General features: G+C 37.6%; 2 protein-coding genes across 3 annotated transcripts in view; one reads left to right on the forward strand and one right to left on the reverse strand.

Moving 5' to 3' along the window:
* The window catches only part of LOC127853745 (bile acid-CoA:amino acid N-acyltransferase-like), a 74,797-nt gene extending 51,080 nt beyond the window's left edge, over positions 1-23,717 (reverse strand). Inside the window, exon 1 of one of the 2 annotated variants that reach the window (XM_052388511.1) lies at positions 23,470-23,717. The gene's annotated coding sequence lies outside the window, so the exon portion shown is untranslated. The remainder of the gene's footprint in view (positions 1-23,469) is intronic. The other variant, XM_052388510.1, reaches the window with a different exon arrangement.
* Positions 4,995-5,543, forward strand: LOC127852478 (uncharacterized). Its single transcript, XM_052386433.1, has one exon. It carries the CDS (start codon positions 4,995-4,997, stop codon positions 5,541-5,543), a length of 549 nt encoding a protein of 182 aa, XP_052242393.1.
* Positions 23,718-26,388: the final 2,671 nt, after the last annotated feature.

A 26,388-nucleotide genomic window follows, 5' to 3' on the forward strand; every position in this document is an offset into this window, starting at 1 on the left:
ATAAGGGCTTGGGTTATAGTGCGTACCGGTAAAGTGCAATTGCCCCGGACTGTTTAGTTGCTCTTATCCGCAGTTGGTATTCGAACCATATATACTTCAGATGTGTTCCGACATAAGGTGATTTTATCTATTTTACAAACAGCAGCTTTTGTGGGCTTTTAAAAAAAAATGAAGTTATTTAGTTACAAGGACTGTTCTGTTGCTCTTATCTGCAGTTGGTTTTCGATCCATATATGTTTCTTCCAGATTTGTGCAAAATAAGGGTTTATCTGAACTAAACAGTCGGCAAAATATCACCATTTTACAAACGGAAGCTTTTGTGGGCTTTTCAAAAATTGCCTCGTGTGACCTTTTGAACTGACAATATACCGTTCTAAATCATAAAACAATTTCAATGAAATGTACATGTAATTCTTTGGAAAAGTTTTTCTAAGCAAGTTAATCATGCTATTCAACAGAATTGCAGTTTACCCATATATTTTCAAAAGGTCAGAATAGCTTAATTGGTAGAGCAACCCAGGCCGGAATCATATCTTATTCAGTTGGCTAATGGGTGGTTTCGGGTTCGAATCCCGATCTGACCTTCGTAAGTAAATTGTGGTTGCAAGGCTGGCAACGGATAGTATGACAATCTGTTTTGGGCGGGGTTTTAGGCTAACAGTTCACTTCATTAGGTCACATGACACCCTTGATTATGGCCCGTTTGTTGTTGAATTGCTGATTAAAGTAATACTTGAAAGTTCATTTCCTTATTTTTTATAACAGTCTTTACGAACTCCAGGTTCTTTTAGGAAGTGCCTTTAATGATTTAATAGTAATTCAAATATTATCTGTATATAAGTTGTGTGTTAGTTTCTTCACGGTGCGTATATTGTATATTGTCATCTAGAGTCCGTGGTTTCTTCTATTACAGATTAATTGAGCTCGCTTTGATGCATCGCCTTATTTCATATCATGCTTTCTCACATTTTTTTTTACATATTTAGAAACAGTGGAAGAAAACCATAACAACGGTACCAAAAATGTATGGTCGGTTAGAAAAAGGATGCTTTTATAGCCCCTTTTAGCTTTTCCGTGTTTTCCTCAAGACATTGTTTTGTGTACAAAATAAAAACGGTATTTTTCGGTCAACTTTGACCGCGATTTACAGGTTGGCACTGACCCTGCCATAAAATATTTTCACATGGTTAGAAACTGTGGAGGTTCTTCTTTGCAACGGTACCATTATAATTAATATCGAATTAATAATAATCTTTTTATAACCCCTTTCTCCTTTTCAGGGTTTTCTTTACGGCATTTGCGTGTGTAAAAAAAACGTTAAAACAGGCCGACTTTGTCCGCGATTTACAGGCCGACTCTGACCCTGCCATAAACTATTTTATATATTATTAGAAACTGTGGAGGATCTTCTTTACAATGGTACCATCATAATTAATATCGGACGAATAATAGTGCATATATAACCATTTATATCGGTTCCGGGTTTTCTTTACGGCATTTGCGTGTGTAAAAGAAACGTTAAAACAGGCCGACTTTGTCCGCAATTTACAAGCCGTCTACGACCCTGCCATAAAATATTTTGACATGGTTAGAAACTGTAGAGGATCTTCTTTACAACGGTACCATTATAATTAATATCGGACGAATAATAATGCATTTATAACCATTTATATCGGTTCCGGGTTTTCTTTACGGCATTTGCGTGTGTAAAAAAAAACGTTACAAAAGGCCGACTTTGTCCGCGATTTACAGGCCGACTACGACCCTGCCATAAAATATTTTGACATGGTTAGAAACTGTAGAGGATCTTCTTTACAACGGTACCATTATAATTACTATCGGACAAAAAATAATGCATTTATAACCATTTATATCGGTTCCGGGATTTCTTTTCGGCATTTGTGTGTGTACAAAAAAACGTTAAAACAGGCCGACTTTGTCCGTAATTTACAGGCCGACTACGACCCTACCATAAAATATTTTGATATGGTTAGAAACTGTAGAGGATCTTCTTTACAACGGTACCATTATAATTAATATCGGACGAATAATAATGCATTTATAACCATTTATATTGGTTCCGGGTTTTACCTAAAAGATTTCCGGGTTTTCCGGATATTTCCGGGTTTTATACCTGCCCGTTGTGATTTATGGGTTTAGTGGATTGTAACCCTGAGCGATTATTACGAGTTGGTAAGATCTGTGTTCTTGGCGCGAATCGGTCTCTTTCTGGCAGGAATTCATTGAGATTAGACGTTGATTACTAACAGTTCTTTTATTAACCTTATTTGCGGGATCACTCAGTTTACTCTGTTACGTTCATTGTTACTAGTTAATAGTTTACAGTTCTAAATACTTAGTTTCTAGCAAACTCTAAGGAATAGAGTAAAGAAATTACTTCATTGGCGACGAGGAAAAAGAAACACAAATTCAAAGAAGAAATTCGTGTTAATTTTCAAAAGTTAGGACATTTCTCATTGAGTTCAGGATTGATTGGGGAGAAAGAGGGTTATTAAGTGAATACTTACAGTGGGTTAGCATACAGTAAATTTGGGGTATTTTTCATAGCAAAGTCAAATCCTTAATTTTACGGGTGCGGTTAATATTATTTCTCATTAATTAAAACATTTTGAGTGTAATATTGGATTTGTTCGTCGGACGGCATCTGTACTTGTCTTTGACGGACGGAAAAGGGACGGACATTGCCGGACGGACAGTGACGTTCATTTCACTGGAGCGCATCGGCGTGTTGTGCTCATTGATTTGATTTTCAGGCGCTGTTGTAGGTAAGACTGGTTATTGTTTACCTGTTCTGTTTGCGGTTTTGCAATCAGGGTTTTCTGTGTATTTGGTACATTAATGCACAGGAAGGGTCTAAACGCCATTGTTAAGTAATTGTTGGTTTGGGGTAAGACAAACCTGCATTACTGGTTCTGTTGGCGTGATTTATCTGGCTTTCAAGCTTTAACGTGCATGCTTATTATCAATTTGTTAATTTAATTGCATGGTTATTGGAATTTTATTTTTCAGGTACATCTGTTAACTTGCTCTAATTGTTAGCCTGTGTTTGTTGACATTTGCACCATTTTCTATGGTGGGCTGTAATTGTCTGAAATTCATGTAAACAATTCTTTGGGGTACCTTTAGGGGCATTTAAGGTGGGCTAAAGTGGTCATAAGTACTTTGTACATTCACCTTTGTATAGTAGGCCATTAATGTCATAGATATTGTTGACTATTTGTCATTTATGTTGACATTTGCACTGTTTTCTATGGTGGGCTTTTAGTGACTAAAATTCATGTAAGCAACTCTATGGGGTACCTTTTTGGGGAATTTAAGGTGGGTTATAGTGGTCATATAGATTGTGTGCATGTATATTTGTATGGTGGGCCATCATGGTCATAGATATTGTTTACTGTTTGTGTCATTTGAATAAAAATATTTAAAAGGATTAAAGGGTATTGAGTGTGATTGAGGATTGTTTTATTAATCTTATTCAATACTGTGAAAATTCTAAAATGTCAATACGCATAAATTTTGCGGATGTGGAAGAGTTAATGGCTTTACCTGGAGTGTCTGAAAAGCAGGCACGCGACATTGTGAGGAAACGGAAAAAGCATGGTTATCTCGACATGCATATGTTAAGCGAGATATTGGATGATGAAACTTCTGACATGTTCGGTCAGATTGATTTCAGCAAGGAAGACATGGCGGATGATAATGTTGTATCTGAAGGTGAACAACAAGACGGCAAGCAAGGGATTGCGGGCTTCCAGTTGCCCCATCATGTCCACAAAGGAGATGAACAACAAGATGGCAAGGAAGGGATTGCGGGCTTCACATTGCCCCATCCCGTCCAGAAACTGATGAGTTTAGCAGAAGTTGTATCTCCTAAGAAAGAGAAAGGGATTGTGGGCTTCCAGTTGCCCCATCCCGTCCAGGAACTGATGAGTTTAGCAGAAGTTGGATCTCCTACGAAAGAGAAAGGGATTGCGGGCTTCCAATTGCCCCATCCCGTCCAGAAATTGATCAGTTCTGCAGAAGTTTGATCTCTTAAGGAAGAGAAAAATACGGAACTTGAGTTTATTTGCGACTCAGCTGTCCGTAAAGCCGAAGGTCCTCAAAAATGCCCTGCAAGGTAATCTGGAGCTAGCAGATAGCCTACCGGATCCTCCTGTTAGTAAGAACAATAAAAACCCATCTGTCAACACGAAGCCGGGTCCTGGTATAAGCGTTGTCACTAAAGTTCAGAAAGATGTGACCCGACTTGATCAAGAAGACAGGGAGTACCATGAAAAAAGGCGATATGAGTCTGATACGACTCATCACAGTGTCAGGCATAAAGAAAGACGCGAGCGCCGTTCAAGAGAAAGAGGTGAGCGCCGTGGCAGTAAAGAAAGGCGTCATAACTCTAGTGACAGAGGCTATTCCCCAAAAAGGTCGCATCGGTCTCCGTCCAGAAGACGTGAGGAAAAGAAAGAGTATTACAGGAGGAGAAGTAGTTCGGATGATCGCTTACCAGAAGAGGACCGGAGAAGGTCGTCCGGTGGAAGACGTAGACAAAGGTCGCGAGACAATGATAGTGATAGGGATCACTCAAGACGTCGCTCTGATCATCGGAGTAGCCACAAACGCAGGTCCAAGTTTTATTACACGGACAGTGACTCAGACTCTGAGAGAGAGTATAGGACACGCAGGAGAAGAGAAGAAAAGAGGGGTAATCCAGCGAAACTCCCTAAGAACTTAAGATTTGATGGAAAGTCTAGTTGGCTTTCTTTTAAACAAAAGTTTGACAGTTACAAAAGTGTAAATTCATGGAATGATAGTGAAAGTAGAGACTATCTCAATTGGTGCTTGGAAGGGAAGGCATTGGATTTTTTCGCCATCACGACACAGATGGGCGATATGTTTTCATTTTCTGAAATTAGAAAAATGGAAGGTCGATTTGGTGACAAAGAGTTGACAAAACCAGTAGAGTGAAGTTTCAGCAGGCAATGCAGAAAGCAGAAGAGTCCCTGGAGGATTGGGCTGATAGGGTGTTGACCTTGGCAACTCCTGCTTTCCGAAACCTGCCAGAAAAGCACTGCATGCAGGAGGCAATTTCTAAGTTTTGCCACGGATGTGTCGACAGGGAAGCAGGAAATCATGCTTGTTTTGAGCGTCCCCGTGCGATGCAGGAGGCGGTGGACTTAGTAAGGCATCATCAATATGTCACACAAGCTGTAGATGGCAACCGAAAATCAAAGTACGCTGTGAATGCTGTGTCGGATGAGGATGACAGGATGTCGCGCCTGGAAAAGATGGTTGAGCGGTTAACCTCAACCGTACAGTCCTTTTCACAGCGGAAGACATTTTCACAGCCACGTTCACCAGGGTCGCCCCTTTTGTGCTTCAGATGTGGCGAGGAAGGACATTTTAAGAGGGATTGTACCCAGCCTCAAAAAACTACCACAAAGAACTGGGGAAAATCCGGAGATGGCAGGAGTCCTTTAAACTCCAACGGGCAGATGGCATCGGCCAATCCAGACCGCCCAAAGAAGTAAATGGCCAACGACCCAGCGTGCACTTCGTTTCAAGGGCTTCTAGTCCTGATAAGAGTGCACATAAACGCAATGTGAAAGTCGGCGTCTCTTCCCTAGTGTAGATAGGCAATCATAAGGAAGAATGTCATGAGGTAGGGGCTTATAGTCCTCCTACAGTGCAGACGGTTCCTGGGGTTTCTAATCCAGTTCCGGATGTATGTGTTTCTTCTCTAGAGGCGAGTGGCAATCACAAGGAAGAATGTCTTGAGGTACATGTAGGGGCTTTTTGTCCTCCTCCAGTGCAGTCCTCCTCCAGTGCCTGCGGTTTCGAGTCTTATTCCAGATGTCAACCAAACGTTTTTAAAAGAAAACAACATGACTTCAAACGAGAAGGTTCCCTCAGAAGACATTGTTTCGGTCAATGTGGTACGAGCGGGTTCGTCTTACGTTTCCATGGAAGTGAAGGGTGTGTCCCTAGTTGCACGAATAGATTCGGGGGCTGAAATAAGCATCTTGTCATAAACGGTATATGACAAATTTGTACGTAAACCAGGAAAATTGAAAGATGTGAATATGAAGATGGCGGATGGTACAGTACTGTTGGGCTTTATTGTCCACCCTGTTAACATGAAGATAGGCAGACAGACTTTCAAAGAGCGGTTATACGTAGCACCCATCAGTGATGAAATGCTTCTGGGACATGACCTTTTACTACATTTGGGAGTGTTGTTGGATCTGAAATCTGATACACTGGTTATCAATAATGAACATATCCCTGGCACTGAATACACATTTCAAGGATGGCCATCCGGTGGTGGCGAGAGTACCCATCGCGAAACGAACCGTGGTTCCACCAAACTCCGTGGTCAGACTAAAGTGTGATATGAGTGTTCAGATGAAGGATTACTTTGTGGAGCCAAAGACCGATATGAAGTTGGTTGTGCCCAGGGTTGTTAGACATGGTGGTGATTGCCCTGTGGTGAGTTTTATAAACCCTACAGAGAATTACCGTGTTTTGAAGAAAGGTTCAATCATTTGAAATGCTTATGAGTGCTCAGAGTTTCAAGAGGATCCATTTTGTGAACAGTCTGCTGATGTCACTTGCTCTACCGTAAAGGAAGGGGAATTGTGTAACCACCAGGGTGAAAAAGGATCGATGGAGGTGCCTAGCCATTTACAGGAAATGTACGTTAAGTCAATTGTCGGTTTAAATGAAGAACAGGCAAAGGAGTTGGCTAAACTTTTGTGTAATTTCCAAGATGTTTTTGCCAAAGACGAGTATGATCTTGCGAGTTTCAATCACATTGAACATTCAATTGACACAGGTACAGCGAAGCCAGTTAAGCAAAGGATTCGAAGGACGCCTGCTTGTTTTGCTGAAGAAGAGGCGGCTTACCTGAAAAGAATGGTAGATGCTGGTGTGATACAGGAGTCGACCAGTGACTGGGCATCAGCACCAGTGTTGATACGGAAACACGATGGTACCGTCCGCTGGTGTATAGATTATCGTGAATTGAATAATGTGACAGTGAAGGATAGCTTTCCACTGCCGTTAGTAGAAGATTGTTTGGATACGCTGTCAGGGCATGTGTGGTTTTCTAAACTCGATGCGAATTCAGCGTACTGGCAAGTGAAGGTCAAGGATGAAGACCGGAAGAAGACTGCATTCACCACAAAGTATGGTCTGTTTGAACACGTAAGGATGGGTTTTGGCCTCACGAACGCGCCCGCTACGTTTAGTCGAGTGGTCAACCTGGTACTGAGAGGACTGACCTGGAAGACAGATTGGCATTTCTGGACGACATCCTGGTAATGGGACGGTCATTCGAGGACCATGTACAGAGTCTGCAGGAATCTTTACTGCGGTTCAGGCAGTATGGGTTAAAGCTGAAGCCAAGGAAGTGACTGTTTTTCCAGCGAGAAGTCGAGTTTCTGGGGAGAATAGTCAGTGGAAACCAGATGACAATGTCTCCAAGGGACACCATGACTGTAGCGGACTGGCCAGAGCCCAAGTGTTCGAAAGATGTGCAACGGTTTCTAGGGTTCGTAAACTATCACAGGTCATTCGTGAAGGGTTTCGCAGATCTAGCAGTTCCGTTGTATGCATTGACGGGCAGAAATCAGTTCAAATGGGGCACCGAAGAACAAAAAGCATTTGAAGCATTGAGGCGGGCTTTAGTTGAACCGCCAGTCCTTGCTCTACCAAACAATCAGGATCCATTCCTGTTGGATACAGACGCGTCAGATGTTGGTGTGGGCGGTGTGCTGAGTCAAGTACAGGAGGGTCAAGAAAAGGTTATAGCTTATAGCAGCTTCTCGTTGACACCGGAACAGCGAAAATACTGTACTACAAGGAAAGAATTACTTGCGATTGTTTGTTTCACCAGACAGTTCAAGTATTACCTCTTGGGAAGATCATTTACAGTGCGAACGGATCATTCCAGTCTTACATGGCTGTTACGCTTCAAGGACCCACAAGGACAGTTGGCGCGCTGGATGGAGGAACTGTCGCAATATCACATGGTGGTTAAGCATAGACCTGGGGCTAAGCATTGAAATGCCGACGGACTTTCACGTGTTCCGGACAGTTTGACGTTTTGTCCATCGTATGTGGCCGGTGTAAAGCCAAGGGACTTGCCTTGTGGAGGTTGCGCGTATTGTGTTCGTGCTGATAAGCAGTGGAGCCAATTCACAGAGGAAGTGGATGAAGCGGTGGGTTTGTCAGTCGCACACAAAGCGGAAGATGCTGTTTCTGAACAGGATAATAAGTCCCAGGTTGCGATTAATGCTCAGGAGGTGAATACTGTGCAAAGTGGTGAAAGGCTGCAATCAGGTGGGTTTACCTTACCCCCTGAGTTGAAACGTGCCTCGGGAGGGTTTCCTTTACCCCCAGAGTTCAATAGTGCATCAGGTGGGTTTCCTTTACTCCCTGATGGCACTGAATATCTATCATCCATGGAGGTCAACATTGTCTGGGATCCTGGAGGGAAACAGATTATGAGACCATCAACAAGTGATGCCAGTTGTATAAGTGGGCGTACTTGCCCCGGACAACTGGATCAAAACAGAGTGTCAACCATCAAAGTGGAGGGTCCAGTGAACAATGACTCTAGTTTTAGTGTTTCACTTGTTTGTGAGGACGTTTGTGCATGTTCTGTGTTCGTGTCGGATGTGACAGATAGTGGCAAGCTGCAATGCTGGGGTTTCTCCTATGAAGAGCTGGAGAAGGCACAAGAGCAAGATAATAGTTTAATGTTCCTTCGGGATTGGCTTAAGGACGGTTTAGAGCCGGATGAAGGGCAGTTGTTTATCGCAAATGCAGAGGTGAAGTTTTTCTGGATCAATTAAGAATGCTTCAGACTGGTTGATGGAGTGGTGTTCAAGTCGAAGGAGGGCTCAGGTGATATGGAATTGGTTATTCCGGACAGCCTTAAAACGACAGTTATTGAACTACATCATGACATTCCTTCATCGGGTCACCAAGGTGTGGCCAGGACAAAGGCAAAAGTTAAAGAGAAATTCTTTTGGTATCATCTTTCTAAGGACGTGCAAAGTTATGTGCTCACGTGTGACGTATGTAATCGGAACAAGAAGAACAAAATCTATGGAAAAGTGCCCCTGACAGAATATCAAGCAGGTGCGCCAATGGAGCGTGTGCATATTGATTTTCTGGGACCCTTGCCGAAGACTGCACAAGGGAATGAACATTGCTTGCTGCCTATTCCTGTTGATTTTGATGACTGCATTAAGAATATCGTAACATCCTTACATGATTATTGCACTAAATGGTGCAGGAAGGAAAATGCTGAAATTACTGCACTCAATGATTGGAAAACAAAAATATTTAGTATGGCCATGAATAAAATATTTTTTTATGATACACATCCTTTGGCCCTACCACATTCACCTAAATTTAATAAACAAAATCTCTGTAAATTGCTTGAAGACTTAAAATCTAAATTCGTCTTAGTTCCTGCTGATAAGGCTGCTAATAATGTTATCATAATATGACGAGTGTTTTATGTTCAAACTATTTCACTAGAACTTTCACAAACTACATCATATTGTGAGTACAATAAGCAACCTAATGCAATTATTACCGACCATATTGCGCAATGCATAAAGTTAAATGTAATAGTCAATACTACTGACAAGAAATTGCCATCACTTTACTGGATACCTAAATTACATAAGACGCCATATAAAAGTCGTTTTATCGCTAATTCAGTGTCTTGTACCACCAAACAATTATCAGTGTATCTTACATCTGCATTGAGTGCTATTAGATATCATATAGCTAAATTTTGTAATAAAGTTTATGAAAATAGTAATATCAACCTATTTTGGTCAATAAAAAACACCTTAGAAGTTATTGATAAAATTGAAAATAAAAAATATAAGGTGTCACAGGTAAGTACTTATGATTTTTCGACACTATATACAACGCTTCCTCACGCTTTAATAAAATCCAAACTTGTTTCTTTGATTGAAAAAACTTTTGCTAGAGAGAAATGTTTGTATCTAGCTTTAAACACTAAAACAGCTTTTTTTACTAATCAGATATTAGATAATTACATCATTTGGACTGGTCTTGACTTTTGTGCAGCACTTACTTTTCTTTTGGATAACTTGTTTGTTGAATTTAATGGTAAAATATTTAAACAAATTATTGGCGTTCCTATGGGTACTAATTGTGCGCCACTTATAGCTGACCTTTTTTTATATTGTTATGAAAGCGAATTTATGTTAGAATTATCTAAAACTAAGCAAGTAGATTTGATTAATTGTTTTAACCTTACTAGTAGGTACATTGATGACATACTTAATTTAGATAATCCATTATTTGAACAATATATTCACAAAATCTACCCAAAAGAACTAGTCTTAAATAGATCGTGTATATCCAATACAGACGCTGCGTATTTAGACTTACATTTAACTATTAATAATAATTTGATCAAAACTAGTTTATACGACAAACGGGACGATTTTAACTTTGAAATTGTGAATTTTCCGTTTCTAGATGGCAACATCCCTAAAGGACCTTCCTATGGTATTTACATTTCGCAGTTGGTACGTTATGCTAGAGCATGTTCGTGTATTAAAGATTTTAATGATCGTAATCTAATATTAACTAAAAAATTAATAAAACAAGGCTTTTTGTATCATAACCTAAGAAATAAATTTGCTAGATTTTACTCTAAGTATGGTGATTTAATTTCAAAATATAATGTTTCTTTAAAATGGCATTTAAATAATGGAATCTCCCATCCATCATTTTATGGAGATGTTTTGAAGCGTGTCCGCAAATTAAAATATGTTAAACCAAATGTTCATATTAAACTTTTCAATTTAATTAACTTGTTTTTATCAAAAGGATACGATGCTTATGTACTTAAAAACACGTGTTTGATGGTTTTCGATTCACTATATCTTTCTTCCCTTAAAATTTGGAATCATTAGTGATATTATAGGCATTTTTCACTGTTGAATAAAATTTTGTCATTGTGTCGTATAAACAAATCTGCATGAATACTACATTATAGGCATTTTTCACTGTTGAATAAAATTGTGTCATTGTGTCGTATGAACAAATCTGCATGTAAACTACATTTGGACTCAAATCGTACATCAAATCATTTCTGTCTTCAGTTGTCAAAACACCTATATACTGTTTGATTCCAATAATGTCGCTTTAATGGTATTACCATTTGTATTCATTTGCTTCTTAATATTAAATCACGTAAACTTGTTTTATTAGTAGCACAGCCCCATTAATATTTTTATTTAGTACTGCCCTTGGAATTTGTTCACGTCATTATGTCATTATGGATTTTTGTGACGTCATACGACCGACTTTCCCAGTTGTAATCTACATGCATAGGTCATTGGGTTTATAATGTTCCATTTTATTTATATTTTCTCTCTGATAGGCGTTTCTTGTTTGATTTAATTATTTTTAATTTGTTTAGCAGTCACATAAACAACCAAGCTATGTAATATGGAATTTTTACACCCATTATTGCTGCTTCTTCCTGTATTTGCGCGATGATTATCTGAGATATTAACTCTATGATTCTACATTCTCAAATCTTTTCTATAAAGAAGGAATGTAGTTGACAATTGTTAATAGTTTTATTTGATCGTTCGTCAAAAAGTTGTAATTCTGTTACTCTTGTATCTTCAATGCAATCTAGTAATTAAATTGAATGCGTTTTAATTCCCTTTTATTATTGTTTAATTTGAGTTACAATGCTATGCCGTTAAATTTTATTTACACTTTAATGTATTATGAATATTGCTGGGCCAAGTGTGAGGTTGAGCGCTCTATAACCAGGTTTAAACCCCCAATGCTTTGCATTGACCGTTCCAAGGCGGTGACCCCAGCTTTATTCATATTTTGTGTTTATGTTGGTTTGTATTGTGCTGTTTTGTACTGTTTGGGCAATCGGTCACTTGCCTTAAATAAAGGACCAACTAATTGTTTTTAATGAAAATTCAATACTGCTCCAGCAGCTGGAGTTTCACTTCTTTATATTGATGATGGTTGACCAGTTTACCAAGTGGGTTGAGTGCACACCACTGCCTTCTCAGAAAGCCGAGGTTACTGCAAAGGCGGCGATAGATACATTTTTCTCCCGGTTTGGATATCCGTTCCAATTATTTTCGGATCAAGGCCGGAATTTTGAGAGTAATTTGTTCCAGGCTGTGTGCAAGGCACTCCATATCCACAAGTCTCGGACCACGCCATACAGACCTTCTTCAAATGGACAAGTTGAGCGGTTTAACAGAATCCTCATGGATGCAGTGCGCTGCTTTATAGGAAAAGCACAGGACAAGTGGGATCAAAATATTCCGCAAATCGCAGGTGCAATCAGGGCTTCGGTTAATAGAAGTACGGGCTTTACCCCAAACATGTTAATGTTGGGGAGAAAAGTGAATACCCCTGCCCAATTGATGTTTCCTAACATAGCAGAAAAGTGTGGAGACACCGAAGAATATGTTTCGAATCTGGTGGAAAAGATCCAGAAGGCACATGAAGTAGCTAGGGGTACTCTGAAGACTTCCTCAAAGCGAATGAAACGGAATTATGATCTCCGGGTGCTGCAAAGGCCATATGCGGAAGGTGATGTTGTTTATCTGCTGGACACGGCGGTGCTGAAAGGAAAGTGCAAGAAGTTGTGTTCGCCATGGAAAGGGCCAGCATTGATAGTAAAGAAGTTATCAGCGTATCTATATCGTGTCAAAACCAGGAACTCTTTGTTAGTGGTGAACCATGATAGGATGATGCCATGCAGGGATCGAAAGTTACCTGCGTGGGTTACGCAGGAGAAAACAAGAGATTCAAGTGTGAATTCTTCTCCTGTGAGTGCTGATGAAGAAGATTGTCATTGTGTGTGCCGTAAACCCTGGGGTGGACGATTTATGATCATGTGTGATTTCTGTGAGACCTGGTATCATGGGTCTTGTGTGAATGTTTCACCGACTGACGCACTTGACATAGACAAGTACAGATGCACTGTGTGTAAGGGTAATAACTAATCATGTTATTTTCTCTATTTTAGCAATGGCGAACAATGCAAATATGGAAAGAGAAGTTAGAAATCTCCTGGGAAAAGGCAGGCTCCATCCGGATCCTGACCAGTTTGCAAAGGACTTAGTATTTCTGGCGGGATCAGATCGTTAATTGGCGAAGGAGCTGCTTATGGAGATGGTTGCGATGGCCAACGGGAAAATAAATGCTTCAACATTCACTGTGAAGAAGACCACTAAAAACTGGCTAATGATGTTGGCATCGAGCTTAGATGTGTACCAGGCGTACTCCAGGCAGTGGATCAGCGACAATGTCTGGAAGTTGCCTCAGGCTAAGGTCTCCAAGGTAGTCCCAGAATATGATTCCAGCCGGGATATCCGTGAGGGTGTTCCCACCTTGAGATACTTGGGGAACGAGGTGCTGGATGAGGAAAACTTGCTGGCGTCTACATCGGATGACGACATGGACTTGGGCTCGGATCTAGGAAGTTGCTGGAAAGCCCTCGGTCGAGTATTTCTACGGGTTCCGTGAAGGAACAGCCTGAGGCGAAGAACCAAACAACTGGAGTGCCGATCAGTCTTGGGACAGTGTCATTGTTGCAGGGAGTGAAAACCCTTGGACTTGCTCGGGTTTCTTTACCCAGTGAGAGGAGCGGATGTATGCCTGGTCAAGCTGAACCGTTGCAGAGGTCAGACGCGTGTGTTGGGGCATCTTCGCTCACGGATGCTGATAGACCTGCTGAAAAAGAACCGGTACAGAGGTCAAAGGAATCTGTTGGGGCTTATTTGCCCACAGATAAACAAACACCTGTTGGGGCTTTTTTAGGAAATCATCCAGCTGATACAGGAGCATTTGTTTGGGCTTCATTGTCCAACACACAGTTGCTCCAGAGGCGAATTTGATCATAAGGGCTTCTCGCCAATGAAAAGTAGGTTCCACAGAAAGAGCAGGGCATTTGTTAGGATTTTCGTTGATCAACAAATGATGAAAATGCCATTAGTCACTCTTGCTCACCCCTGGCCGAAAACTTTTCAGTTAAAGTGGGGAGGAGTGTTGTGATTTATGGGTTTAGTGGATTGTAACCCAGAGCGATTATTACGAGTTGGTAAGATCTGTGCTCTTGGCGCGAATCGGTCTCTTTCTGGCAGGAATTCATTGAGATTAGACGTTGATTACTAACAGTTCTTTTATTAACCTTATTTGCGGGATCACTCAGTTAACTCTGTTACGTTCATTGTTACTAGTTAATAGTTTACAGTTCTAAATACTTAGTTTCTAGCAAACTCTAAGGAATAGAGTAAAGAAATTACTTCAACATTACTGTACTGCGGAATTGCGTGTGCGTAGGCAAGCAAACGTGCATGCGTGCACGTACCTAAACAAAGAAATGTATTTTATAGGAGGTTTTTGGGCTAAACAAGAAAACTCCATGCTAAAACTTTGAGACTGGCCCCCAAAGTCCTATAATACTATACATGTATTGGTTTAATATAACTTTGCTCATCGTATCATACAGTGGTTCAGTATTTCATTCAACACTATTAAACAAATAATTGTTACTTCATTGATAATTACGAAAACCCAACCGTACTCTGTATGCTTTTTTGGTTAGAAATATATTTGCGGCAATTCTTTTCTCTGCGCAATTCAATCATACCAACTGTAAAAATGACGGACCTTCAGACTTGAAAAGTTTCTATGCTTAATGTTTGTCCAGGACATATCTTTTATCTGTGAGAAATGTTAACTTCAGCGTTCATATAATGAATGTAGATCACAATGAAAGGATTGCAGTTCACAAGAAACCACAACTCCGGCCATCATTATTACACACACAAAAACAGCAATTGTAAGATATTAAACCGCTTTGAAAACGTGCCTCTAAAAATAATTGAATTATATAAATAATTTCAAAGAGGCGATGGTGTAACACGATCAAAGCAGTGGCGGCAAAGAAATCCATGAAGTGTTTATCATTCATGCATGTTTGCTGCAATATTCGGAATATACCGCTCATTACTAACCGTTACGGTGTATTAGACAAAACGATCGAGTTTCAGTTCTAAGTCTTAAATATTTCAAACAGTCTCTCTACGCTTTCAGCGTTTTGATTAAAACTTGCGATAGTATGATGGCGACAATGCGATAGTACGATGTCGACAATGCGGCAACGCGATAGTACGATGGCGACAATGCAAAAGTCATATAGTACTGTCGACATCGTATATCGCATTGTCGCCATCGTACTATCGCGTTATCGTACTGTCTTCATCGTATTAACGCATTGTCACCATCGTACTATCGCGCTGTCGTCATCGTATTATCGCATTGTCGCCATCGTACAATCGCACTATTGCATTGTCGCCATCGTACTATCGCACTTTAGCCATCATATTGTCACAATATCGTCATCGTATCATCGCATTGTCGCACTGTTGCCGTCGCACTATCGAACTGTCGTCATCGTATTGTCGCATTGTCGTCATCGTTTTATCGCATTGTCACCATCGCACTATCGTATTGTCGCCATCGTACTATCGCGCTGTCGCACGACGAGCTGGCTATGACAATACCTCGGGTTTCTCCGAAAACAGCCGAGCTAAAATAACGCCGATTTTCAATACAAAACTAATGTAATTCTATCCGTTTTATAACTTCGTTGTTTTCCGATGGTACAAACAATCACAGACATCAAAGTGAGTAAAATGATAACTATCGCTATGTTGCAATAATAAAAATACACGAAAATGCTATATGCCCTTCGTTCACATATTGAAGGAAATGAATAGTCCAAGAAACCCCTACTTATAGCTGAACCTAAGAAATACAATATTACGCCGTAACTAGGACGGCATTGCTTGTGCAAATGTTGATTTCTGCCTGATGTTCAATTGAAGGTATGAGGCAGATCATCTTGTATCGAAATCATTTGACCCTGTCTCTTCAAATTAAAAAAGGGCTATATCATGGTGCCCCTCTGCACAAAATATAAAACTACGGAAGCCCATTCGTGACATTCCTATCTTTTTATAAATCCCATATGCTCAGTTCTACTCAGCATTAATCTATATTATACTGCAAATAATGAATTCCAACATTGGCAGATACTACCACAGAAGGTGCCAACCTAAGTTGGCCAACCGATATTTTGCCAACGTAGGCCCAACGTTAGCATACCAACGCCAACATCATGCCAACGTGATGCCGACGTTGGACCAACGTCGGTCTGCTATCTGGGGTATTCATTATTTTCTTTTGCAAATCTAAGAATAAACATGCACGAAAATACTTAAAGAAAGCCGAAGGATTTATTCGAGCCAATACATTTTCATGGGCTATCAACAAAAATAATTAAAGAGGCTAAATGAGATCTATATCATCTAGTGAAATTCGTTGCCATTACAGCGTAGGGAACCCGGAGACAGGGGTGTCCGGTCAATCTTTAGTATATACACTTTGCCCCTCTCCCTAAAAAAAGGCAGAGAATCTGGATGCCAATGAACTATAGATGCCAAGAAAACGAAAAATACACAAACGGTTTCATTTCCCCCCAGATTCCGTGGCTGACCACTACAGACACACCTACTTCAAAGCTCTTGATCTGGATATACATTGTGTCCAGGACAGGTTTGATCAGCCAGGTCTTAATGTACTCAGAAATGTACATCTTATTTTTAAGGCTGCATCGTATAGCTACTCCGATTTTAAGGTATGTATGTTTGTATGTATGCATGTATGTATGTATGTATGTATGTATGTATACATGTATGCATGTATGTATACATGTATGCATGTATGTATACATGTATACATGTATGTATGTATGTATGTATGTATGTATGTATGTATGTATGTATGTATGTATGTATGTATGTATGTATGTATGTATGTATGCATGCATGCATGCATGCATCCATGCATGCATGTATGTATGTATGTATGTATTCATCACATGCTATACCCTGTTTCCCATGTAATACAACCATTACATATTTTTTTAATTATATACCTGTTTAATGCTTTTTACAAAGTACAGATTGTATCAATCGTTGAAATAAAAAATCCCGTATTACGCTACTCGTTGTTTCCATTCCGTATTACCATACTAGCCGGACTGCTTCGACCCATTTAAAATGACGTCACATAACGCGCACCGAAAATAGAGTATTTTATATTACGAAATAGTTTACGTAGTACATCGTTTGACGTCATTTTTGTGACGAAACACAATGGTTTTTTCTAAACTCTGGAATTTAAGGACATGTCGGACGTAGCGTTTTTTAACAGTAAACTATTTGTTAAAAACATAGAACGAATTCAAAACGTATTTTGGAGTGTGTGTTTATAATGCATAAATGTATATTTCGATAGGAATACAATAAAATAGTGTGGTTTAAACTAAGTTTCGATAAAGACATGGAAGAAACAGAAGTGGAAGTGCACATCGTTTCAACGTTTTTTTTTTAAAAACATCGGATTAAAATTTAAAGTTGTCAACTTAATTGTTATAAACATTGGATTAACGATGGCATTAAGGTACGCGTGTCGGAAACCTTTGTTTTCCCGGTTCGAATGTTTACACGTTAATTTACATAAACTGTATTCATACGCGTCTTAAATAAACTATGGCGTACCGTTTTGTCATTGTTTTGTCAGTTTTGTTAAAGTAAAAAATACAATTGTTAACTGTTTTCGTTAGTTGTTGTATATAATAAAAGGAATATTACGCTAGTCAGTTGTTCCAAGAGTTTGTATCACTCTCGTGGCCTGTGCTATTTCGCATCACACTCGAGGCTCCGTCTCTCGTGTGATACGTCATCACACAAGCCACTCGAGTGATACAAACTCTTGGAACAATTGACTAGCGTAATATTCCATATGTATTCCACGAAATGGCGTTTTCCGTTAGCCCGCAATAAAAACACATCTTGGTGACATTTTAAACTGTACAGTTATTATATTCAATATTAATAATTTAACACGAAGATCTTTCATACCTAAACAATTTGAAGACCCTGTCCCTTGTATACACAGTGAATCAAGCAGACGTTTAATCTAATCTTATTTGTCATACTTATTGTTCGGCAACATAAACCAGGCATTCGTCACCTCTATTACAAAAAAACACGCAAGGTTTGGTGGTTTTTGCCATATGGCCTTGTTCGTGCGTTTTTTTTCATTAGGTCAAAACAGTTAACTTCGTGCTGAAAGCTTATATCGGTTCGATTACGGAAATTAATATATTCAACGTATTGGTATATGAAACGTATATGAAAGCATTGATTTACTAGAGAAAATACACAATGAATTTCTGAGAAAAATTTTCAATCTAAGAAAAAGCACCCCACTTTATATGATATACGCAGAATTCGGAAGATACCCCATAGATCTCACTATAAAATGCAGAATGATTGCATACTGGAATAGATTAATAACTGGGAAACCGGATAAATTAGCATATCTCATATATAAATACATGTTAAACCTTCCTAACTTTGAATCTAAATGGATAAATTATGTAAAAAATATCTTCACACAAACTGGCAGAAATAACATCTGGCTAAATCAAGATCAAATCCAAAATAAAAATATAAAGTACACTATAAAGGGCATATTACTTGATCAATACCAGCAACCTGGCATACCTCACTTCAAAACTCAACAAAAGGCCTAAACTATTCAATATTTAAGGATAAGATTGAATTAGAGAAATATTTAATCACACTAACTAAATATGAATCATCTTTATTTATTCAACTTAGAACTGGTAATCACTTTTTCCCAAATGAGACAGGTAGATGGACCAATCAAGCCATAAATGAGAGAACATGCCCTCATTGTACATGCAGAGATGTGGCGGATGAATTTCACTACATGCCAGGCTTTTTCCGCTCCATTTTGGGAAAACGCCACACTGGAATTTTGGGAATTTCGCGTCGTGAAAACCCCCATTTTGGGAAAAAAATTAATCGCAAAATTGGCTCAATTGGGAAAAATTATCGCATGTAAATTATTTATTTTTATATTTCAAAGAAGCCGTTAACTGGTAAAAAACGACTATTTTGATAACTTATTATTAAAATTTTACAAAATATTATGAACATGTGTGATTAGTGCAGGTTTTTTAATCTGAATTTGGGGAAAAGGCTTGGCCTTTTTGAGGTGAAAAAAATCGCGGGAAGCGCCGGATTTTGAGGAAAAAAAGGAAAGTCTTAAATAATCATTAACATATTTTACAGTTCTTAAAACAAATTCAAGGCAACAGATAATTTAATTATGCAATACTTTCTATTTTCTACACCAGATCAGGTCAACTTATATATTTAAAGGGTAAAAAAAAAAAAAAAAAAAAAAAAAAAAAAAAATTTTTTTTTTTTTTTTTTTTAATTGGGAATTTTTTTTCAATTGGGAAAAAAACAACCAGATTTGCATTGGGAATGGGGCCGAATTTCGGACCCGTGGCATAGGGCGGAAAAAGCCTGCATGCTTATATGTCCCTTTTTTAATGAACATAGAAGGAAGTTTATAAAAAAATACTACTACTGTAGAACAAATACGCTAAGGCCACAATTAAAATATTGTTGGTTTGCCCTTTACCGACCCTAAATTTTACAGGTGGGTAGGTAGGTAGGAAAATTATTTTATTTTATTTGAGAAATTATATTTTTAATACACTAATAGTCTATGAATATTTAAAACACTTATTAAAGCACTGTTGCAGTGTACGAAGCCCTATGTAGCTTAACATTATCTTGTTTGCTGTTTCTTGCATATATTAATATCAAATGCATGCTTGTGTGTTATTTATTACATCAAATATTTGTTCATTATATGATTTTAATTGCTCAAATGCATTTGTAATTATTTAACAGCCAGACAGCTTTTATTTTTAACTTAAACCTTTCCCTTAAATTGGGCTTAATTAGCATGCAACAAGCATTGAAGGAGTGTAGAAAGACAGCCCAAAGCCTTTAATGGAAAAATTCAGACGTGGCGAAAGACCATCACATTTTACAGGCCAGACTTGCCTACCAGGAGAAACAATTCACAGGCCTGTTGAAGTTTTTACAGGCCTTAACTTTAAGTGTTTGACCGGTTAGTGCATAGTCTCAGCATGGAAAAGTAAATTCATAAAAGTGCAAACTGAACATTATTATAAAGCATTATTTCTTCTTGAATGCTCTGAGCTTTTATGAGTACATACGTACAGCTCAGAGGGTCAATAGCTGGGAGTTGTATTATTGCAACTAACATAAGCATGAAAACTTGATTTGGGGAAATAAATTCTGGATCTGGATAGGTACGTTGCAGGACCTTTCGGTGTAGGCGCAACGGGGGAGAGGGTGGTTAGTCCCACTGTAGGACAGTGGGTGTTAGTTTCAGTTTGTGGATATACTAACGCTTTAAACATATATACTTGAGTGTTGTCGATGTATTTAGCTAAGAGACATTAATAAATTAAATAAGTTTACCTTTACATATCCATTTCACTAACATGCCATTACAGTAAACTGTTCAGTGTGGCAAACATAATAAAGCAGAATATGCACATGAATCTGATTAAACACAGATCCACTTGCATATAAATCAAATCATCAGGGTTCCCTCTGGGCTTTCAAAAGTTGTCGCCACTTACTTTCGCCAAATAAAAAAAGTTGTCGCCACACTGGGGCAACATTTGGGCAATGACGATCATGTTATTATAATACCAAAAAAATGAGCATTTACAGTATGTTAAAGGAATTGATATAATAACAGTAGTATTTATAATAACAACACATTTAAAATTGTTCATTAAATAAAGGCACATTCAATCAGTTGTAACTCTTGTTGATTGACACCTTCTTAGCAGCCTGAATATGTTGCCACAGTTTTGTTGCTTCAGAAGCTTTATGGTATTCTGAAAATACAAAAAGGGAGATATAATATTAATATTATACTAATAATAATCAATAAATGTGAAGTATATGAATAATTTAAATGGGTGCTAGCATATGACCTACTACATAGAGCCCTTAACACAACAGTCCAATAAAATAAGCATTTGTGTATATCAAATGTCAAATTGATTTCCATGTGCTTAACTATGTTTACCTTTCTTAAAACAGTACATTCGGTAGTGAATGAATTGATTAGTGATGAGGATATAAAAAGTTCACACAGCATAGATTGTGTGTTGGAAATCATATTGAAGGAAATAAAATTCTGATAAACAACTGTCTTTGTTTGGTTTTTGTTTGTTAGCCGGTGAATGTTAGCGGGGGGAACGTTTGCATTTTGAATGAGTCTCAAAATTAGCAGAATCTAAAGTTCACTTTCTAAAAGTCGTTTTATACTCTGACCTTGCCATTTTGACGAGTGAAACAGAAAAAATGTCACCGTTTAAATAGAAACAATACATGTAAAATGTTTTACTATTTTCTATAATTACACCCGATTTTTCAAAAAAAATTCGATACTTACCTTTTTGATTGTCATTGTTGTCAATTTAATGGTCTTGAATCTGCTTCGAACACTGTGACAAACACTTCACATTTAAGCGCAAAGTCGGCATATTTCAATATTGCCTTATTTCTGAAGCAATAAAACTGCCGACCAATTAAGATAACTTGCAACAACACCCCAGATAATCGCAATTATCACCATAACATGCCACCTAGCGGTAGTATGCAGTCAGCACCACGCTCCATTGATAACAGCTGTATCGCTTACATCATGGAAATCTATAGTATTAAAACTGCCGTAAAGCGGCTGGTAAACACAGCGTTTTTTGTCATTTGAAGAAAATATAAATGCAGAAAAATGACGATTTTTTTTTAAATCGCCATTTACGAAATTTTGTCGCCAGATTTTTAATTTTGTCGCAATTGGCGCCAATGGCGATCGACAGCGGGAACCCTGAATCATGTTTGTCTTTTATTTTGCATTTTCGACAAAAAAAATCCTGTAACTGTTAGATGTATTTTTCTTTGCGAGTAGACTGCATTCCAATTTTCAAACACTTCATCACTTGTTCTGTGACATTCAGTTCATACATTTGCAAAAAAAAGAGAGTTTTATTTGTATCTAAAACCTATGCTCAATCGTAGAATGACACGCTCTTTTCATTAATCGATACTAATTATATGATGTCCGTCGTAAATTCGATAGTTATTTGTTCTCGCTGAGCATCGTTATTTCTTTTAATTGTCGGCCATCTTGGATCACGTTAACAACATGTGTACAACGAACGTAAACTCGTATATGTCCGACTCCTTTCGCGAACCAATGGTTAAGTATGATGTCGTTCGGCCATTTTCACGGAACACCGCCGATCGCGATGTTGGTTATAGTCGCTTGCATTACTGTCTATTCTGGGGCGTATGAAATTCCAACCATCGGAGCGACCTAGATCGGTCAGGGGCGATAATAATAGACAGGGATATAAATACGCGCATGAATAAATATTGCTTTCGGCTCTTTTGTCATCGTCGAAAAAAACGAAAATAAAAAAAATAAGTTTTCAGAAATCGCAATAAAATTTTTTGGGTCGGGGGGTAAAAAGTGGGTCGGTCGGTAAAGGGCAAACAAACTCAATTTTAATTTAGGCCTAAAATTTAAAGAATTGTTGACAACAAGGTCCTTAAAGGATTTAAAAAATTTATGTAAATTCATAAAAGTATTATTTCAAACATTAACCCGCTGATAAGTTTAACTTGGTGTATATGTTAAATTATGTTTGTAATCTTTTATGTTTTTCAACAATTAAACTTCATAAGACTAATTCATATCCACAAAAATATTACTTTAAACGCTAACACGTTGATAAATTTATTTATGTAGAGAACAAAATCATGTCTAATGCAGTACTTTTTGCATCTCGTCTCAATCAAACAATTAATATTTTATAAGATGAATTAATCATCTTACATATTGGTATTACTACATCATAGTTCATGTTGAATACCTAACTTCATTCACTTTGCATGTTTAAAATATTTTAACGCATGTTTTTTCAATCTGGCAACAAATATCAATGTCACAAATTTGAAATTACTGATTTACTTATAAATGTCGTTAGCAAATTGTGATTTATATTTTAAACCTTGCACTAGCCAAATTATATGCAATGTACATGTATGTTTATATCTCAAGCTTATTGTTCACCTTGCTGGAATATGTTTTTTAATCAATGACACTTGACACTTATTACTTATTGCAGCACTTCTACTCATCCCCCCTCTCCATCACCCATCAATGCCTTTCACCATTGATTTCATGTGCCATGTGTAAATTTACACAACTGCACAAATACATGTACAGTAAAGTACTTTTTGTCATGCAATCTCACTACTGCAGGTCAAATCGACACAATTTAGTACATGATTATATAAAGCTACTTGCTGAAACAATAACATAAAGTCCTTTACTTACGAATCACATGGTCACTGACACAGGAACAAACATGGGCATGGTAAATCTGGCCTGACACAACATCGGTCAATGTCACGTGAATGGGTCACTTCACATTTGATCATTACTTCATTTAAACACACCAATTAATCCCAAGTAGAATTACATTAACAGACAATTTCGGTCTACAAAATTTAAATCTATACGTCACTTTTGAAAGTTTAGTCAATATGCGATCTATAAATGAAACACTCTCCACGATTATTCTACAGAGGAAACAGTGAAAACACGAACAAAACGCACATTTCTGACCTAATTCCAGGGTTTACACACAGATCAGCGAAGCGCTGCAGACAAAAATAAATTAACCAATCAAATTCACCGGGTTTTAAATAGAACCGAATGGAAAAACCATAACTATAGTCTGTATCAGGAATCCATGTAAACAAACAGGTTATTCAGGCCAAAGAAAAAAAAAATTGTTTATTTTTCGGGTCAACATCATCATTCGCCCACTCAATTCAAATGTATGTCTCATATCTTTTTTCATCTCCACTTCTCTTTCTCTTTTCTATTTTCTATGTAAAGTTTAACACCCTGTCACAATTGTTAATATCTCTTTGTAAAAGATGCATTGTCACTGTATACTCATGTGTCACTATATATGTGATTTGAGCTTAATAAAGGTTATGTTGTTGTTGTTGTTGGTAGTTTAAGATAATCATGTTTAAAAGTCGGCGACCTATTCTTTTAAATATGGTGAATATTTAATGCGGTGTAAAATTTGTTTTGTGATGTATATAAAATTTTCTCTTTCAATAAAAGACCATTGAATGTATGCAAGAATTTCTCTCGAGATGACTTCTCCAGTTTCATAATTCATGTGTGGTACACCAATGTTACACTAAGCGTTCTATTTGCCACCATATTTAAGATTGCCCTGACCGACTTTCGATTTGAAAATAAAGATTTTCAGAATAAATTAAACAACAATAAAGGTAAACGCAGTTATATGATGGTCCTCTACAAAGTTTATTCAAATCCTCCTAGGTTCAAAATTAGCAACTGTAAACATATGTACTGTAATATTAACATAAAGGGAAAACCTCTTTTCAAATAATATAATTTGCATATACGGCTTTTCAAAGCTGTTTTGTATAAATAAACTACGTAACAAACCGAGTGTATGGATTTCATGCAGCAACAATTGCATTTAAGTCAGTAGATTTAAGATTGTGTAAGGTTTATATCAGCGAATAAAGAACAACGCCAGATGCATAAGCGTCACAATAATATTTAGTGCAACCTTAAATTGCAATGTTGCGACATTATTTGAAACTGACACTTTTAAAATTATGCAAACGTGATAGCGCACATTTCTGTACATGCACACAATCCGTATTAAAGCGCTGAAAACGAAAATTCCTCTTTTTGATATTTTAATTTATCCCATGCCAGTGTTTTTTTTATGGCAATTTCGGGGCCGATATTCGGCCCCATTCCCCTAAAAAAAGAGTATATATTTTTCCCCCATTTTGTAAAAAAAATCCCCTCCAGAAGTAAAAAAAAATAAAAAAAAATTTTTTTTTTTTTTTTTAGAAAGAACTGTTTCATTATCATGACAAATATATCTCAAATTCATTTCATAAATAACTAACAAAGTATATAACTAAAATTTATATGATTTTTAATTATTTTAAAGTGTTATATTAAATTAGATTAGTTTTTTCCAAATCAGTGGACTTTTCACATGAATTGCATTTTTCTCCCAAAATGGCCAGGAAAAGGCCTGATGTATCTATATTGTGTCAATATTTGTTGATAAAAATATTCCAATTTGGTCCATTTTATTGATAAAAAATGCTCAAATTTGCCATTTAATCGATTTAAAAAAACTCAATTCGACTCAAAATTGCTACGAAAACTGAGACTGTGCATCTAGGCTGAACTGTCTGAAACTAATGTTGAAAAAATCATTGATATATATTTCAGAAAAAGGACAGACATTCTGCTGTGAATATTATATTCATACAAACTTGTGTATTCATATAATAAATATTACATATAAAAGTGTGAATTTTTAATTTTCCCCTATTCCTAAAAAACGACGCATTTTTTCCCCTTTGGACGGGCCCCGCCACCATTCCCCTATAAGTGAAAAAAAACACTGCATGCCATACCTTGTTTCCGATGTAATATAACCATTCAGAATATTGTTATCTTTACACATGTGTAATATACTTTTTAAGCGTTTTCATTGGCTTATTTTCGTTCGATTGACCAATCGCATTTTGTAATTTTGCTAAAATGACGTTGCAACGTCAAATGACGTCACGAAATGTAAACAACATTCGGGATTTATCATTTTGTTTGCGTAAAAATTTATTGAATTGCTCATTTAAAAGCATGTTATAAAAAGAGCTGACACTCGTTGTCATATCATACAATTTCTTATTAAACTCGTCCAGGAAATTCATAAGTAAGCTCGCCAAAGGCTCGCGTACTAACAAAATTCCAGAACTCGTTTAATAAAATATGGTATGACATAACAACTCGTGCCAGATCCTATATATATTATAACTTACACTTTTTGTATGAAAGCGTTAATTTAATAACAGCTCAACTTAATTTCATTCCAATGTCAACACCTTAAATGTTTACATACATTTTTGATGACAGCCTTAAACGTAAATGACATTCGTTTGCCGTGCATGAGACAGCCATCTCGGCTAGGGTGACGAAGATGGATCTGTTTATTTCAAAATGGCGTGTTTTAATTGCTTTCAACTGATACCTTCAAATATTATTGTGTCAATGAAAACTAAAGGATAACACAGCGACAGTTAACAATCAAACATCGGGGTTATGCAATAATGATTCTTCTTTAACAGGCATATCCGTACTTACAAAAAAAATACCACATTCACATTTTGAACTCGG

Source organism: Dreissena polymorpha, chromosome 12 (assembly GCF_020536995.1).
Source record: "Dreissena polymorpha isolate Duluth1 chromosome 12, UMN_Dpol_1.0, whole genome shotgun sequence".
NCBI lineage: Eukaryota > Metazoa > Mollusca > Bivalvia > Myida > Dreissenidae > Dreissena > Dreissena polymorpha.